Below are 19,441 nucleotides of genomic sequence, written 5' to 3'. Positions count from 1 at the left end.
TCACCTTGGCGATCTGGTCCTGGAGCTCAACCTCCAGGGATCTTCCCAGCTTGAAGATCTTTCCCCCGATTTCTCTCTCGAGCCACTGCTCGACGGGTTTTGGTCTGGTTTCTCTGGCGATCACCGCCCTGGCGATTCCCAGTTCTCTCGCTTCCTCAGGGCGATTCCTTGCCTCTTCCTCTTCCAGACCGGCATTCCCCTCCCCTAGCTCAGCATCCACCATCTCCACGTCCCTTCCGGCGGTCTCTTCTGTTACCGTCGATCTGGGCTTCACACCGGGAGGCGGGGTGGTCGTTACGTAACTCACCGATCTCTTGTTTTTCAGGCTATTCTCATAGCACTTCTTTGCTTCCTTCTGATCGGATTTGATGGTGATAACCACCCCCTCCATGGACGGCAACTTCACCTTCATGTGTTGGGTCGATGGTATGGCACCTATCCTGTTGAGCGTGGGCCTTCCCAACAGGATGTTGTATGCTGAAGGAGCGTTTACAACGAGGTATTTGATTTTCTCCGTTCTTGAACCCGCCACATCTGTAAACGTTGTCCTCAATTCTATGTACCCCCTGACCTCCACCTGGTCACCAGCGAACCCATACAAACACCCTCCATAGGGCCTCAGCTGGTCAAGGGGCAACTCTAGCTGCGTGAAAGTCGGCCAAAACATCACATCTGCCGAGCTTCCTTGGTCCATCAGCACCCTGTGGACCTTTCTTCCTGCTGTTATCAGCGAAATTACTATGGGATCGTTGTCATGAGGCACAACATCCCGGAGATCTTGCTTGGTGAATGTAATATCCACTTCCGGCAAGTGGTCTTCAAACATGTCCACCGTCATCACAGACCTCGCGTACCTCTTCCTCTGTGATGCGGTGCATCCACCTCTTGAGAAACCCCCTGCAATGGTGTGGATTTCTCCGTGCGTAGGCATCTCGTGCTGCTGAGCTTCAGCACCAACTGGTTGGGAGCTCGACGCACCTCCCGTCCTTCTGTCCAGCAAATAGTCATTTAGGAACCCACTCTTTACCAGATCGTCGAGCTGGTATCCCAATGCTAAGCACGAGTCCACTGTATGGCCAAAGCCCTGGTGAAACTCACACCAGGCGTCTGGCTTTGGTCCCAGCACCCTGTCGCCCACCTTTTCTGGCGCCTTCAACCTGGCGGATATATTGGGAATGGCGATCAGATCCGCCAATCCCATGACAAACTTGTGCTTAGGCGGGCGATTATATTCCCGGCGTGCTGGTTGCTAGCGTCCTTGGCCCCTGCCTTTGTTCTTCCTTGGATCATAAGGATGGCGAGTCCTCTGATCCCTTCTGGCCGCCGCTGTCTCCAGCACTCTCTGCGGTTGGATCCGGGTCTAAGCGCGTGGCCTAGTGGGGGCCACGCTTCCTCTCTTCTCGGCGACTTCGCTCTCGTCGGCGATGTGGGCCACCGCAAGTCGCCTAACCTCAGCAAATGTGGCGGGGTGTGCCCTGATCAACGCCTCACAGAATGGTCCCGGCAGCACGCCCTTCTTAAATGCATAGACTAGCATTTCTTCATCTTTGGCCGGCGACCTGACCATCTGCGACCCAAAACGATTCAGGATCCTCCACACCGGTGAAAACAGCCTTAACCGGAACCACGCTCGCAGGAATGGGCGTGTCAGTAATCGCCTGATCGAAAGGCATAGGAAAAACGCGAGGTGGCGACGACGGCGCGACCTCTTCAGCAATGGAACGCCCCTGCTGCTCCTGAAGAGCCTGACGCAGCTCCTCAGTCACCTTGCTAAGCTCGTCATTCCTGGCCCGAGAGGCGGCCAGGTCCTCGTGCATTCTCGCCTGTTCTATGCGCGAGGCTTCCACAGTTGCCTGCAACGAGCGCATAATCTCTACCATCTGCGCCATGGTCATGGCGGCGGCGCCTTCAGCAGCGACGGGCGCAACTGGACTTGAACGATTGCTTCTCATTTTTCTCACAGCGAATCACAGAATGCAGCGAACAACACTTACTTCAGCTACGATCGATTCAGCGATCAATCGAAAAAAACTGTGCGAAACTCCGCAAGAAAACTCAAGAACACCGCAAACCTTCAAACAAACCTGCAACTCCACTATAAACCACCGCTTTCCCCGCGGATAACCAAACGAGCGAAAGAACTCAAACTCCACCGAACAAATCACGCGTAAACAGCAAAAAACCTCACTTCACCGATCAAAAACCCAAACGAACGGTATAAAACGCGAAATCACCGAACAAATCTCAAGAAAACAACGAACGATGGTTGCACCAGCACACAACCACGCAGAAAACTTCGAAAACCTTCAAGAACTCACGCTGTGGATGGGAGCAAGTTTTACACGGCCCCACGGTGGGCGCCTGATGATCCTGCCTGTTGACCAGAACGCTGGAAACTGCCTCGTCAAAGGATCGACGTGTGCACCGCTTCAAACCTCCGTCCTTCTTCGAGATCCACCTCAAGAACCTGCAAAAGAACAGAGCGGCGCCGCTGCGGCCGATCGCACTCCAACGCCCAAGTCAGTGACCGAATCACCAAATACTAAGAGGAAACTAGGAACAGGAACCGTGCAAATTCTCTCTCACAGTAAGCTCTATAACTCGCAAGCGTAAAGAGTGTACTCTGAACGTGCGTACCTCAGAAAGTTCGTTGAGAACTCTTATATACCTGGTCACTTTCTCTCTCTCCTGGAAGTTACAGACCTGGACACGTGGCTCGCATCCAGTCGTACACGTGCCACCATCTGGAGCCTCCTTGACTTGGGCGCTGCTTCTGACTCTCTTTTTGGCTAAGTTACTTATGCATGGTACTGCCCAGTGCATAGCTAACTTGGGAGCGCGATCTCTACTGGAATTGGCGAGTTAGGGTGCTCTCGTACACCTTCCCTGTGGTCTCGCCGGCCGCCTTCATAATCTGCACCACCTTCATCTTCGGCGATGTGCTTGTTCTGGCGATCTCCAATCACTTGGTCGCCTGAGTTTACCATCTGGCGATTTCATCTTCAACTGGTATGCTGGAGATCGGAGCACGCCAACTTAATAACTGGCGATTACACGAACCCCCCGACTTCCTTCCCTTCTGCAACTCTGGCGCCTTGTCCACACGCCTACTCTGTGGCTTGGTGCCACGTCATCACTTCCGACTACCAGGGCGGTACACAAAGGAATGACTATTGTCAAACGATATAAACCTCAACATAATGTGGAGTAGGTATTTTGAAATTTAGAAAATCTTTAAAACTCATTTTGTTCTAGAACATGCAAGTAACTAGTATTATATTTTAAATCAGGATTCATATTACTTGTTTTTTTTTTTCCAGATACCTAGTGGAATTTACTTTCAAGAATATGATATTAATTTTTAAGTTAAATATTTTTTCGTTTTTATACTATAACACGAAATTGATTTTCGTCTATAACCATCGAGATATTTATAATATAGAAATTATTGAAATGGGTCCTTCATAGCAAATTACCTTAACTTTTTAAACGATGAGTCATTGTCCACGTCAGCATAAAAGTTCAAAGACTAAAACTAATTTTAACTTTATTTTTTTATAAAAAAAGTTTAAATTGTTTAAAAAAATATATTATTGTACCGCCCTGGTAGTCGGAAGTGATGACGTGGCATCAAGCTATTGTATAGGCGTGTTGAGAGGACGCCAGGTTAGCAGAAGAGAAGGAAGTCGGGGGGCTCGTGTACTCGCCAGTTATTAAGTTGGCGTGCTCCGATCTCCATCACACCAATATCGGCGGTCACCAAGTTGAAGATGAAGTCGCCAGATGTAGACCCAGGCGACCAAGTGTTTAGAGATCGCCAAAGCAAGGACATTGCCGAATATGAAGGTAGATGGATGCTTCCCAGCTGGCCAGAGGATGAGGTCGGGAGACAGCTTGCTCGGGCATAAACGGCGGAACAGGTGGTGCAGATTATGAAGGCGGCCGGCGAGACCACAGGGAAGGTGTATACGAAGGCACCCTAACTCGCCAATCCCAGTAGAGATCGCACTCCAAGACAACTATGCACTGGGTAGTACCATGCATAAGTAACTTAGCCAAATGAGAGTCAGGAGCAGCGCCCAAGTCAAGGAGGCTCCAGATGATGGCACGTGTACAGCTGGATGCGAGCCACGTGTCCAAGTCTGTAACTACCAGGAGAGAGAAAGTGTCTAGGTATATAAGGGTTTCCCAACGAACTTCTGAGGTACGCACGTTCAGATTGTCTTCTTTACGCTTGCGAGTTTTCTGAGTATACTGAGAGAGAACTGGTTCACGGTTCCTTGAGAGTTCTTGAGTGTTACTCTTAGTATTTGGTGGTTCGGTCACTGACTTGGGCGTTGGAGTGCGATCGGCCGCAGCGGCGCCGCTCTGTTCTTTTGCAGGTTCTTGAGGTGGATCGTGGCGAAGGACGGAGGTTGACGCGGTGCACACCTGGATCCAAGTTTGACGAGGCAAGCTCCAACGTTTTGGTCAACTATAATTAATATTTTTTATTTATATTAAAATATGATCATGTAATTGTAATAATTTATAATTAATATAAATATGAGTAATTACACAATTATGAAATACAAATCAATTTTAATATTTAATATTTTTAATAAAATTCATGAAAATACTTAATGGAATAAATACTTGACAAACATGGATCAGATTGAAAATATGAAAAAAGAGGTTGAGATTTCACCCCATTTTAACTATTATGATTTTGTTTTATTAACAATATTTTGTAACAGAATGAAAGAAAATGGTAGAGTATTTGACAGGAATAGTGTATCACTCTCCCTCGCGGAAACCTTGAAACCTCATCTTCCCTCTCTCTCTAATTAATTGCCATTTTAGCAAAATGCTTCATTAAACTAAATCATGTCCTCTCCACTCTTTTTTTTCCTCTATAACCTAGTTTTTGGAACATTATCAAAATTTTATACCCCACCATCTTTTCAATCCTCTCCTTTTTCAAACGCAAAACCCTTAGCCCTAAATTCTCACCAAACTATAACAAAGATACATCCCCATTTCGTAGAACCCCATTCCTGCTTTACCTATCACACTATACCACCATTGTAAAAAAATATTTGAAAATAGTTTTAACAACTTAGCAAGCTACGCATGACAATGGTAACCTTGGGAGATCATTACTTTGGGAACACGATTCAGAGCATTGCCACGTGTGCAGATGCGGGTGATGTGGTGTCTAGAAACCTTCAATGGTGCGTGGAGCAACCGAACAAAAGCGTGAAAATGTTCAACAATGCTATAGTGTGTCGTAACATGGAGAGAATTGGGAGTGTGAACCAAAGTGTTTAGAGTTGGGGAACCACGATGGTGCCACTTTGCAAATGAGAAGTTCACCCAGATTTCCTATGTATAACAATGATATCGAACGGGGGCGGCCCTTGGCGGTGTGGAAAGGTGAAGCCACCTCTTCTGAAACCTTCTTGTTGTTGTGGATGAGCACCCAATTAGGGATTTACATACTATGTTATATGCATCATTAGGCCTCTTTTGTAACCAGCCCAAACTTCATTTTAAACTAATATTTTTGTTGTTCAAACTTTGTTAACGAGGACAATAACGTTGACCTGGAGGTTATAATACAGTCTATCATGGAATTTTGTTTGCCACGTCAAAAAAATTAATGACATTTGTCGTTAAAGACTCATTCCAATTACTTTTATACTACAAATACTTCAATCAACTAAAGTTTAGATTAAGAATAAAAGTTAATTTATTATAATACAGACATGAAAAGCATATTTCACTCTTTATTTTTTTATTTTTTTTTATTACTTGATTATCCATTTTTCCATCTATTACTATCATTATGTGATTTTTTTACAAACCATTCATAAATTGTGTTAGATAATTTCTTTGTTGTTACTAAAAAAACAATGTTAGGTTTTTGCTACTCAACAATTGTCTTCGATTTGTGATTGTTCTTCCAAACTTTATTTTTGCTTTTCACATTTTCCCAACATTTTTTAACTTTGTCCAAAGAAATGACATTGCTATGTTACTCATATTCATATTATAGTACAAAATGACGTGATTCATTCACCTCACACTTAAACTAAAACACAAAAGTGTGTTATTACATTTAATTGTAACATTTTCTTCATTTTCTATATAGTAGACAACCTCTTTTTTATTTTATAAAAATATAAAATATTGGCTAGAATGTTTCCACTCAAATTAAATTAATTATTAATTTATAATGAAAATGTTTCCACTCACATTATTAATAATATGATTGTCACTTTCCTACTCCATTTATTGATCACGTCATCATATTCGTAAATTAACATCCAACTGACAAAAAATTAAAACAATAATTTTGAAATTCAAATAATAAAACTTATGGAGATGAAAATTTAGTAATAAAATATGAAACTAAGCATTTTTAATTTAATTTTTGTTATGCTTTAATAACTAAAATATATATATATATATATATATATATTGCATCTATGCTTGGAAGCCACCTTAAATTTGTCACAATCCAACACCATTGGTAAACTAATAGTTAATTGATAAAAATATAAAATTTATATAATTTTAAAATTTAAGTGATAAAGTTTGTGAAAGTGTAAAATTTCAGTTATAAAATGTGTAATTATTTTTTTTTATTTTGAGGCTAAAATTATTAACGACAGTTATGATTTGTCCATTTGTTAATTAAAAAATTAATAATAATTAATATTTTCATCTTTAAAAATCCTAATCACTTGTAAACCCACACACACTTTAAATTAACTAGTTATTTAATTTAACAGGATATACTTCAACTGGAACTGCCGGAGAACGTACTTACAACAGATTCGTTGCAGTCCAGCAGGGCGTACGACAATTCAAATTTGTTGTTGAAAAGAATAAATAAATTAATAAGAAAAAAATTTGAAAATTCGTAAGTACGGAGATGTACGGATGTGATGCTGCACCACGAAAGGAGAACGGCCAAGTTTGTTTATTTTGGATTTCCTTTTTTCTGTTTGAATTCCAGATTGGAAACAAAGGAAGGAGTGAAAAAAAAAAGAAAAAAAAAGTGTAACTGTCTAAATTAATATATTATTTTGTCATTATATTTTTTCTATTATTATTTTATAATTTTAACTATTTTTATTATTTTATTTAATATTTATTATTATTATTATTATTATTATTGTTATTAATTACATTATGTTGTTGATTATGTTAGTTGGCTTTTTCTCACTATTTTGAGTTTGCGAAAAATGCCTATTCTCAAAATCCATCTTTGGTTTTTATTATAAATCGAGAAAAAAAAACATGCATATTTTGTACCTTTCTTTTTATGTAATAGTACAATCGCGAAAACAAACAAAATATTAGTGTCTCCTATAGTTATGGAATGTAGTTCTACATCACGAGGGTTTAATTTATCATGAAAATTATGGTTATCCATGTATCTTGCTTCTTAAGCATATGAAATAATATATTTATAGAGATGAAGTTCGTAATGTGTTATTGAGAATCAAAATAACTACGTGGATAAGGAGGTTTCCTAGTGTATTATCAAATGTCGGATAACGAGATTCTATGGTATACTATTTAAATATATGAGATATCAAGATCATATAGTATATTATTTTAGTGTTAGAGATGTTGAAATCTTATAGTGTACTATTTGAGTGTTTGAGATGTCGACAAAACATATGAGACACCGGTCCACGGAGAGCTGAACGCCATCTCAAGAGGATTTTTCGGAGGAGGAATCTCATCTTCCAAACATAAGCAATACACACGAGCGGTGATGTCCTTGGAGACGAGGAGACCTGATCATCCTCTGGAGCCCGCTCTCTACTTCACAAGTTTCGACTTGGAAGGTGTTTTTCCTCATGAGGATGATCCGGTGGTAATATTTGTCGTCACGATAGGGCAAAAGGTGCATAGGGTCTTGGTCAATCAGGGAAGATTGGCTTTTGTGATGTTCTGGGGAACGTTCACCAATATGCAGTTGTCTCCTGACCAGTTGAGGCCATACAATGGGTGTTTGGTCGGCTTCGCAGGAGATCGGGTAGAGGTCCAAGGGTACATTGAGTTGAGGACGACCTTTTCTGATGAAAATGCAGCCATGACAATTACCAGCAAGTACATTGTAGTTAACGCATCTTTTGCTTACAATTTGCTTTTGGGGCGACCCTCCTTGAATAGGTTAGGTGCAGTAGCTTCAATCGTCCATATGAAGATGAAGTTGCCTTCTACTGAGGGAGGAGTGATCACCATAAAGGTTGATCAGAAGACGGCGCGAAAATGCTACGAGAGTAGTTTGAAGAATCGAGGGGGAACTTACACAATCGCTATTCAAGCAGGAGATGCAGAATGGATTGCAGAGGCGGATGTCCTCAATAAGAGACGACTTGAACTTGCTGGAGAGGTTCAGGAAAGGGACATAAAAGGGAAGAAGTTCAAGCTCGGCACCTCGTTGTGTAAAGAGTTGGAAGATAAAATAGCCGATGTGATATCAGAAAATATGAATGCTTTCGCACGGTCGTCTGCAGATATGCTCGGGATAGACCGAGATTTTTTATGCCATCAGGTTAACATGGATGAAAGGGTCAAACCCATGGTGCAAAGGCGAAGAAAGTTCAATGAAGATAAGCACCTCATCATTCGAGAGGAGCTCATAAGTTTTTGAATTCTGGCCACAAATAGACGAACCCCGACAAATGTGCTACAATCATAGGGATGAGAAGCCCAACCAATGGGAAGGAGGTCCAATAGTTAATTGGGCGAATGGATGCCTTGTCTCGTTTCCTTTCAGCCAGTGGCGATAAGGGGTATCCCTATTTTCAATGTCTCAAGAAGAACAACCGATTTGTGTGGACTAGCGAGTGTGAAGAAGCCTTCACCAAGTTAAAAGAGTACTTGGCCAGCCACCTCTGTTCTTGGTAAGCCAATCCCTGGTACTCCTATTCATCTTTATTTTGTGATTACAAATCGGGCAATCAGCTCGATCATTTTGCAAGACCAAGACAAAGTCTAGAGGCCAAAGTAAGGTATTGCAGGGGCCGGAAACCTAGTATCAGGCCATTGAGAAAGTCGCCTTAGTCGTGGTATTTACAGCTTGGCGACTTCGCCACTACATTTAGAGCTTCACCGTGATTGTGATGATTGATCTATCCATTCGTAAGGTCCTTCAAAAGCCTGATATAGCAGGTCAGATGGTTCGTTGGGCGATGGAGTTATCCGAGTTTGACATACAATATGAGTAGCGAGGGCTAACCAAGGGTCAGGTGTACGCTGACTTCGTGGTAAAACTTTTGTCTGAGGATCCCAACCCGATCCTAATGACTTCTAGTGGGTTCTTTCGATAGATGGATCCTCCAACTAACATAACAAGGGAGTGGAGCTGGGATCATTTTAGAGGGACCAAGCGGGCTGTTAATCGAGCAAGCTCTGAGATTCGCGTTCAAAGCAAGCAATAATCAAGTTGAGTATGAAGCCTTGATAGCAGAGATGTTGTTGGCCAAAGAATTGGGAGCTCGAAGCTTGCTAGTAAAAAGTTATTCATTACTTGTCACTGGGGAAGTCACAGATGAGTATCAGGCTAAGGACCCGTAGCTAGCTTCATACCTCAGGTACGTGCAGATCTTGAGAGTAGTTTTCTCTACATTTGATCTTTTTCATGTTCCCAGAGAGCACAACTCCCGGGCAGACCTGTTGTCTAAGCTAGCTAGCTAAGGGAAGGGAAGCCGATAGAGGTCAGTGATCCAGGAGACGTTAAAGTCACCCAAGACAGCTCAAGGAGGACCAACCGTTGTCGACCGTGTGTAAGTTCTAGAGGTCAGCTCAAGAAAAGGGAAAAGACATCGGTCAATGATTTAGGAAACCCTGAAGTTTATGAGAATAACCACCTGTGGGTTGTTAGGGGATGAGTTTCTTGAGGTTTTGCAGGTTGACACCACGAACACTTGGATGACACCTTACAAGCGTTACCTCGATGATGGGTTACTTCCTGCTGGCCCCCTAGAGGCCAAGATTGTTAAGAGGAATGCAAGGTGGTATACCTTGATAGATGGAAACCTTTTTCGTCACAGTTATACCCACTCAATCCTCACATGTGTAAGTGTAGATCAATGTGCTTGCATAATTGTCGAGCTCCATGAAGGCATTTGCAGTAGTCACATAGGAGGACAAGCTCATTCATTGAAGGTCATCAGAGCGGGTACTATTGGCCGACCATGAAAGAGGATTACGTGAAGTATGCACAATGTTGCGAACAATGTTAGAAGCACGCTGATTGGCATCACATGCCAGCCGAGGAGTTGCAGTCAATTTATAACCCGTGGCCTTTCCATACGCGGGGAATAGACATTTTAGGTCCTTTCCCTTTGGCGATACGTCAGATGAAATATCTCATTGTGGCCATCAAATACTTCATAAAGCGAATTGAAGTCGATCCAGTTGCACATATAACTGCTTACAAGGTACAACATTTTTTGTGGAAGAACGTTGTGTGCCGTTTTTGGATTTTGAGACGCCTAGTGTCCGACAATGGAACCCAATTTGTCAGCCAACATTTGGGTAAGTTGTGCTCGGAGCTTGGAATAAAGCAGGTATTCGCGTCGATAGAACACCCTCAAACAAATGGCTAGGTTGAGTCAGCTAACAGAGTTTTGCTGAGAGGTTTGAATAGGAGGTTGGAAAAGGCCAAGGGAACTTTGTCAGAAGAAGTTCCCAGGATTCAGTGGTCTTATAACACCACCCCATAGTCAACAACCAAAGAAACACCTTTCAGTTTGGTATATGGATCAGACGCCATGATACTAGTGGAGATACAAGAGAATTCTCTTAGGTTCCAAAGCTTTGCTGTTGAGGAATCTAACAAAGGGAGAAAGGTAAACCTGGATTTGTTGGACGAGGTGCATGAACATGCTCGTATTAACTCAGAGGCTTTAAAGAGAAGGGTGGAGCTAAAGCTAAAGACCAAGACAAAACCTCAAGAGTTCAAGGTTTCCGACTTGGTGATGCGAAAGGCCCACCCCTACCAGTTGGAAAATAATTTATCTCCAAAGTGGACTGACCCGTTTTGTGTGATCGAGGTGTTGAGGAATGGAGCATATAAGTTGGAAACCCTTGAGGGAGGAGCCATCCCATGAACGTGGAACGTGGAAAATCTCAAGTTTTATTTCAGTTAAGATATTTCGTTTAATGTCTTCCTTTGAACAATATGATGATGCTCTTTTTCCCTTGAAAGAGTTTTCTAACGAGGTCATGTAGTGATAAATTTGTTCTCAGAAGATGGTGCATTAATTTATTGATTTACTTGATGTAGCACACGGTCAGTCGATCTATGATGTGAGTTGATTTTAGGATTGCACATTTTTAATTGGTTGCTCTTGTTTATGATTTTAAGATTATCAATTCAAGGTGAGTACCCAAGAAGATTTCCAATGGACACGAACTTAAGCAAGTGGTTAAGTAAGTGTGAATGTTCACTTTAGAAGGGCAAAAAGAAAAGACAATTATAAGGTGACAAATAATGCAGCGGAATTAGAGATAGGGAACAACTAAAGAGAACCAACAATTTAAAGACAACGTGAAGGAACATTGAGGAAAGGGAATGGAAGGTGCAAAAAGGAATTGAAAAGGGGAAGAGATGAAGAGAACTTATTGGAAGAAGGGAAGTCACGCCAGTTGGAGTAGAGGGTCTCCAAGTTGAGTGATGCAAGAGCCGCCACTTGAGATATTACCCACCCAACATAAGACCCAGAGTCGCCATTTGGGATATTACCCATCCAAGATAAGACCCAACTAACTCGGAGTACTCAGACTCACAAATTCACTCAAGTAGAGTTTCTTTACTTCCAATTTCAAGTTGAAAATACATGAGGCAAGACACCTTATTTATAGGAAGGGGTGCCTTGGGCAAGATGTGTGAAGGGTAGAAAAGGCAAGGGAGAGGGGTTGCCTAGGGTGTTGACCATGATCAAAATCGCACCTTTATGCATAGCTTCTAGAAAGTAGGTTAAAAACCCTAATTCTAGGTGCCTTGTCTTGAAAAAGTGGGCTTGATACAAGTTTATTTCGCTAAGTACACTCCCTTTTATGCTATGTGAACCTACTATAGCCTATTTTTCTATTTGGACCCTGTAAAATGAGCCCAAATTATTTACAAATATGTTTTTATCTTAAGAACACCAGAAGAAAGAATAGTTGATGTTTTGGTCTATGCCCAATTCTTCTTCTGTTGAGGTCCGTCTGATATTTGGTGGGGCCTTGACTTGATTGTTGAGATGACTGGTTACAGTGTGAATTGTCTCTTGAGTCCTTGGTCATCTTCTTGGCTACTTGGATTGTATCAACCTAGCTCGGCGTAAGTACGTTTACTCAAGCATAGGTGCCCTGTGAGATTAATTTGTTTTATTGGTTTACTTGAGTTAGCACACGGTAAGTCGACCTAGCTCGGCGTGAGTATGTCTACCCGAGCATAGGCGCCCTATGGGATTAGATTGTCTAAGTGGTTTAATTGGTTTAAGTGTCAGGTAAGACGACCTAGCTCGGTGTAAGTGCGACTACCCGAGTATAGGCACTTTACAAATTGGTTTGTTATAAATATAGTCATCTGCACATGGTAAGACGTCCTATCCTGGAGTGAACAGAGTCACCCGAGTATAAGAGCCCTGTGAGATGAATTTATTTTTGTTGATGTGATGCATGGTAAGACGACCTAGCCTAGCGTCAGTACGACTACCTGAGCATAAGCGCCCTGCGAGATAAATTGAGTGAACGAATTATTTGGTTTGACACATGGTAAGACGATCTAGCTCGGTGTAAATACAACTACCCGAGCGTAGGCGCCCTGTGAAATGGGATTATTTGTTAAGTTACTTAATTTGGCACACTCTGAAGTGACTTTACGTAGAATGAATAAGGTCATGCGAGTATGGATGCCTTGTATAGTGGTATATGCTTGATATGCATGGAGATAATGGTCGAGCCTGAAATAGAGGCAGCTACTTGAGTAGGCACTCTATGAGGAAAGGAATCGTGAAATCAATGCAATAATCATATTAAGATTCGTCGAATATGGAGGTTGTTTGTGAAGTCAAGTTGAAGAAAAACTTTGCCCTACCTGTGAAAGCATCGCTTACTTAAAAGTAGTTTTTTTAAGGTAAGTGGGCTGTTATTTTTATGCTTAAGCTAACATAAGCGTGTCATATGATTTATGTTAGGATAAAGAGAGTGAATTAAGCAGCGAGGCATGCACTTATAAAATTGTTATACATAAAAAAAAAGCAAACTGTTGATAAATATGAAGTGTTCAAACTGTTAAAGTGTTAAGAGAATTTAACATATTACAGACCATAAAAAGTTTAAGTTAATCATCCCTTAGTTGGCCATCAACCACAGTTTTACCCCGGCCAAGTTCCGAGAAGTCCAGGGTGAGATAGACTGTTGATGCTTGCTCAAGAGATTCCTCAAATCCCACGAGATAGGATTCAACAACATATTACTTAAATGATTATGTGATCTTGGTAAGGTCCTCATCTTTGCGGGCTAGATCCCCCTTCAGCCTGTCGACTTCGGTCAAAAGGTTGCTCTTTTCTTCGGTCAGGCTCGCCGCCTCTTGAGCTCGGTCTACCGCCTCCTTTAGTTTTCTACCGCCTCTTGTGCTTGGTCTTCCCCTTAGAGTTCTCGCCTTTTCATTCTTGTATGACGATGATGTCTTTGGGCGGAGCTTGGCCATCTGAGGGAACGACGTTTGGATGCAGAGCTCGACCATCTGAGTGAGAGTGCTCAGTGGAGGGAGTGGATGCTTTCCTTTTCCTCTTAAAAATAAGCGTTGAGGTGGTTTCCTTGTCTTGCTCGGTCGGGGCTTGGGTAATTGTGACTGAAGCCTCCTTCTTCTGAGTTAAGGAATCCTTGGGCACGGTAGCAGCTGCCCACATCTTTTTAGCCATGTCGGCTAGCTCCGCCTTGCTGATATGGGACAACATCGTTCCAGCAAAGAAAATAAATAAATTGTTAACAAGTGGTAACAAAGTTATTTTCACCAAGAGTGGGGAATGGGGTGTACTAGTATAAGCTTTCAGAGCACCGAGAATGTACCCTTTGGATATTAGGTAGGAGGTGTCGAATACGACCTTCAAGCTCATCAGGAATTGGTAGATCCCTTGATCTTTTGGTGATAGATCTTCAAGGCGCCAAGCACTCTGAAATTTGGGTTCGCGGGTCCAGTATAGGGGAAATCCATCCAGAAGGGTTGGATTTCTTGTTGAGGCTCGGACTTTAACAAATTTTCCTTTAAAATTCTTATATGAAGACTGGAAGAGGGTAAACAGGGCTCTTCTAGGAGCACCATTCAAGGAAACTCGTAGTTTACTACTCATGTGTTTAACTTCAAAGAAATATAAAAAGATTTCAACAGACGATGAGATACCGAACTGTGCACACAAAATAATAAAGGCACGAATGAATGCCTAGCTATTAGGGTGTAGTTGGGCAGGGGCGACGTTGAGATCAATGAATTGCTCTTTTTCAAAGATGGATAAAGGAAGATGCAGGAGAACCTTTTTGAAATACGTTGCATAGAAGAAACAAAATGGACCACTAGAGTCTGATGAGTCGTCACAACAGATGAGCTCACCCTCCCTACATTCTACGGTTTTTACATGACTCTCGTGTGTTTTTCTCATGGTACAATTGTTTTCTCTTAAATCTCTAAGGCGTAAATGGATAGTGTAATAAGAGACCTCTTTAGAAGATCTTTTTTTGGCCCATGGATACATGAAACTGTAATCCATTGCAGAAGTAGCTAGAACACAAGCACAAACACAAAAACCATACAAGCACAGTTCATACAAAGAAAGTGAATCGAAAGAAAATCCCAGTTCAAGCAATGCAATCGGTAAGATGAATGAATATTCGGCAATAGAGATTAATAGAGGGAAAGTACCTGGTGTAATGATAGAATGATCGCTAATTTGGAAGAAGAAGTGTGAAGGAAATTTTTGGGTGTAGGAGAGGTTTAAGAGCGCAAGAGTTCTAAGGCACAAAGGTTACGTGAAGAGTAAGAAGAGAAATGGGTTTTTTAGTGTTTAAAGAGGGAAATGAAGTGGCAGTGCTTCTTGGTCGTTGATGTCGTGCCACGTGTACGCTCCAGATTCAATGTGGTAAGACGTCTCAACAAAAATGCTTCGGCAACCGCGCCTCCACCTACCCAATAGGGAAAACGTCGTGTCAACCGTCAAACTCTAGTTAGCCTCTTCGCCTATCCAAGCTCGGCTCGAGCGTGGGGTGCTTGTGTATTGGTGAGGAGTGCTCATGACCTCGGCCCAAGAGTTTAGGTATGGTTGGCACAGTGTCGCGGGTTGTGCTTAGCTTGGCCTGTGCTTGGTATGGGCCCAAGGATGTGTTGCGGTGTCAACCAAGGTTTTCTGGTAGGTTTGCGCAAAAAGATAATTAAGATAAAAAGAATGTTCAGTTTGTTTTGACGCATATGATAATTAAATACTAATAAAAGCTGTTGAGAATGAAATAGTTAGCACCCGAGAATAAAGGTGCGTATGAGCAGAATGTTTTACTGTTGTTAAGCACCTGACAATAAAGGTGCACGTAAACAGTATGTTTTTCTGTTAAGATTGTATGTTTTTTGTTGAGATTATATTCTCCCTGTTAAAATCTTGTTCTGATTGGAGAAAACTGTAGAAAGGAGATCTATAAAAGGGGCTTGAGACCCCGAGGAAAGGTACGCTGTTTCTAAATACTTAGACTAAAACTGATTTGATACATTGTATGCTCTCATTGACTTGATCGTCGGAGTGTGATCAACAGGTAGAGTCCTCTCTGTCCCAGCGGAACTGCGTTCCAGCAACAATAAGAGGAGACAAATCAAAATTGGAGTTCTCCATCCAGTCCAACCAAAGTCAACCGGCGAAAACATTTATAATGATAAATAACTTTACTAAGCTATTCAACAAAATTAATTGGAATAATTTAAAATAATGAAATACAAGTTAACTGGTTAGGTTACATGCATTTTCTATTTTTGCTGATAATTTAGATTACAAATGACATAAATATCACTCTCAACTTCTAATACTTTAAAATTAAATTGAAAAAAGACAAATTATGAAAATATTAATTTCTCTTTTCTTCACCAAACCATACACTTATGATTCGATGGTTTGATATTGAAAATACAGCCAAACCAAATCAAATTGATAATATATTGTGTTCTTTAATGAGTATTGTTTTCAAGTTATGTTTATTTTCTAAATGCAAATAAAATTTATTTATTGTAGTTAAACAATTGATTGAATTTGATTATGTTTTTAATTTGTATGGCACGTAAATCTTTATATTTATCAATTGCAATTATCTTGATTGTAACTTAGTTGGAGATCTAGTGTTATCTTATTGTAGCTGACATTTAAGTCTCTAAATTTTTAATTAATATAGTATATAATTAATTAATTTTCAAGATGATTATTTTAATATGAATTTATTATTATAATAATGTAATATTCGATAAAAGAAATACGTAATTTTTTTCTTTTAAATTCATTAATTGGTAATGTTTTCAAATAATGATGTATTTTATTAGGATTGCATAATTAATTTCAATTAAATCACACATATTTTTAAAAAAATATTTGAAAGTTTATACTTGTAGAGCAAAAATATAATTCACAAATGCTTCATCCTCAAACATAATACGAAAATGAAAAAAAATCAATTTTAGAGAAAAAGAATGTAGAACACAATTACGTGATTAAACTAATAGATGATGTGAAACCACTAGTCTATCTAACACATTTGGACCATATAAAAAACTTAAACTTAGATATGTCAACCAAATATTCACATTATTTTTAGAACTTTTAATTTTATCATCATTAATAAATGAACCAATTTTAATAATTTATGGATAGCATTGTTCAAGAGAGAAAATGTAATTTAATAAATACAATTAACTAAAATTGATGTTTCATTAATTCAATTTTTACATATAATAAAATCAATACCCTTATATAAAATATTATATTAATATATCTTAAAAATAACATTGATGGGAAGATGTTTTGCTTAAGTAAGCTCAAACTAAAGAGAGAAGATGTGAAAAAAAGATGTTCGCGTAAAGTAACATGTTTATTGTTTGAAGATATTTATTTTACATAACTTCTAATTGTTTTTTTATCACCCAAAATTTAATTGTAATATTTCGAAATTATCTCTTCACGAGTAATAGTAATATACTAAGATTAAGTGTAACGAGAATCATGTAAGCACTTAATTTTCAATTAATGTGACAAACAAATTACGCTAATACTGCTTCATAGCTATTCAAATTACATCTATACCCCCTTTTTCATTCTTTCTTATTGGGAATGTTTGTGTAATGTAAAAAAGAAATACATGTGTAATATTTTTAAACTTAAGGAAATATTTGGGTAATCTAAAGAGAATATAATGTGGTGTTTTTAAAATAAAGTGGACATTTTTATTTTATTTTAAAAATAACAAAAAAAAATGTTTTATAACACGAAATTTAAAACTTTACAACAGATAGAAATAAATTTTGATTATGTTCAGGTAAATAAATTAACTATTAAAAGATAGAAAATTATAATTTTACTCATGAAGATTTGTAAAATATTGATTTATTAATTTTCCGAAGTTATATGTTATTCTAATCTACTTCTGACCGATATTTTCTGTTGCAAAAGAATATTCATAAATAATCTTAACAATTAGAAGACTATCTTAACAACCAAAGACAAAAAGACAGTAGAATCCGCTAGAATTAATAGGAGTAATGGGTAATGTAAAAATTTAAAGAAAAATATTTTTTTATACTCCATAAATATTAATATATTTTAATTATTTTTAATTTTAAAAAATATTTTAATATTTTACATTTTCTTTAATTAGATTTTTTTTAAGGTGAAAGTGAAGTAGGATGTGAAAATATTATAGTCTAGTTTTACAATTCCCAGAAAGAAAACAAGTGAAGAGAATTAGAACCATGTGAGTGGGATTTACAGAGATGTGTCACCAAATCAACACTTTGATATATATATTTATATTCAAGTTATATAGTTACACATCAAACCTTCTCTTTTCACATAGCCACAGTAGGCAACTTGTTTCAAAGATACATTAAAAGGAAAATGAAACAAAGAAAAGAGGCAGGCTTTAAGTTGTATTTCTTCAACCTTCATCCAAAAGCCACAAGGCACAGTATATATATGTACAGAGAGAAGGATCAGTCAGTCTGTTCAGTAATGCTAAACCATTGGTGTCCTGTTTAAGAAAAATTTAAAAAACAAAAATAAAATCATAAGTTAACAATCCTTTAGACTGTAATTTCTGTAATCAACCAAATACTTGGTAAACCAAAACTTACTCAGAACTTGTTCAGCAGAGAACCTTCTAGAGACATCTCTGCACAACATTCTACGAAGGAGATCCTTGGCGGCAGGTGAAACAGAAGAAAAAACCCGGGTTGGGAATCTCAAACTGGAGTGCAGCACAGCTTCAAAAATCTCCACAGGGGAATCGCCTCGAAAGGGCAAAAACCCGGCCAACATTTGATACAAAACCACGCCGCCACTCCACACGTCCACTTTCTCGTTATAATCCCTTCCGGCGAGGATCTCGGGAGCCACATAAGGAGGCGTCCCCACCACCCCGCTCATCGGCTCGCCCTCTTTAAAAGTATCAGCCGAGCCGAAATCGGCTAGCTTCAGCCGATTCTCCTCATCGAAAAGAATGTTGTCGGGCTTTATGTCTCGGTGGGACACGCCGAGAAGGTGGCAGTGGGCCACGGCTTTCATGAGCTGCCACATCACCGAAGCAGCTTCGCGTTCCGGCATGACCTGGTGATGAAACTTGGGTTCGTAACAGAGGTCGAGAACCATGTGGAGGTGCGTTTCGTCTTCATAGAGGGTGTGAAGATTGACGATGTGAGGGTGAGGGGAGAGAAGCTGAACGATCTTGGCCTCAGTAAAGAGGCATTGAGTGTCCAGGGAGTCTCCGGCGGCACTTATGGCTACCTTGTCAATGGATTTAACGGCGTAGAACTCGCCAGAGTCCGCCGACGAGCACCGATACACGGTACCGAATCTTCCCCGGCCGATCTCTTCCGAAACGACGTAGTCTCGCTGGAGGTATTCACTCATCACTGTTAGCTGTTTTACTTGGTTTGATAGAAGTTAACAAAAATTGACGAAGAGGGGGTTTTATAAAGTTCATCGCTGGAGTGAGCATATAGAACTAGAATATTCTACTTTATGATAATGGAATAACTATCAAAATAAAATCGAATATCTGAGTTAGTTAGCCTACGGTTTTTTTTTTCAATTACAGAACTATCCCTTTGACTGCCTTTTCTTCTCTTCTCAATTTTCAATCCTGCCAAATCTTAACGTAAATTTAAATAAATTCCTATAAATTTGTTATTTTTCATTTTTAA

At 39.9% G+C, this 19,441-nt stretch overlaps 2 protein-coding genes across 2 annotated transcripts; one reads left to right on the top strand and one right to left on the bottom strand.

Annotated features, from left to right (window-relative positions):
- Positions 1-7,771: 7,771 nt before the first annotated feature.
- LOC137817412 (uncharacterized) lies at positions 7,772-8,656 on the top strand. The gene has a single exon (XM_068620705.2). The coding sequence runs from the start codon at positions 7,772-7,774 to the stop codon at positions 8,654-8,656; it is 885 nt and encodes a 294-aa protein (XP_068476806.2).
- Positions 8,657-18,016: 9,360 nt separating this feature from the next.
- On the bottom strand, positions 18,017-19,234 carry LOC137817414 (phosphoenolpyruvate carboxylase kinase 2). The gene is made up of 2 exons (XM_068620708.2): positions 18,374-19,234; positions 18,017-18,270 (listed from the first exon to the last, which is right to left on the bottom strand). Exons 1-2 carry the CDS (start codon positions 19,146-19,148, stop codon positions 18,233-18,235), a joined length of 813 nt encoding a protein of 270 aa, XP_068476809.1. The 5' UTR covers positions 19,149-19,234; the 3' UTR covers positions 18,017-18,232.
- Positions 19,235-19,441: the final 207 nt, after the last annotated feature.

This window comes from Phaseolus vulgaris, chromosome 7 (assembly GCF_051622355.1).
Source record: "Phaseolus vulgaris cultivar YP4 chromosome 7, ASM5162235v1, whole genome shotgun sequence".
Classification (NCBI taxonomy): Eukaryota; Viridiplantae; Streptophyta; class Magnoliopsida; order Fabales; family Fabaceae; genus Phaseolus; species Phaseolus vulgaris.
The sequence above is the reverse complement of the archived record's forward strand: the minus strand, read 5'-3'. Positions and strand labels throughout refer to the sequence as shown.

Bases quoted from the DNA above. Each gene is read 5' to 3' on its own strand.
- LOC137817414 (XM_068620708.2), bottom strand. From the start codon at position 19,148: ATGAGTGAATACCTCCAGCGAGACTACGTCGTTTCGGAAGAGATCGGC. The intron at 18,271-18,373 runs GTAAGTTTTGGT...TTTCTTAAACAG, and splicing joins CTCTGCTGAACAAGTTCTGA to GACACCAATGGTTTAGCATT.
- LOC137817412 (XM_068620705.2), top strand. From the start codon at position 7,772: ATGTCCTTGGAGACGAGGAGACCTGATCATCCTCTGGAGCCCGCTCTC.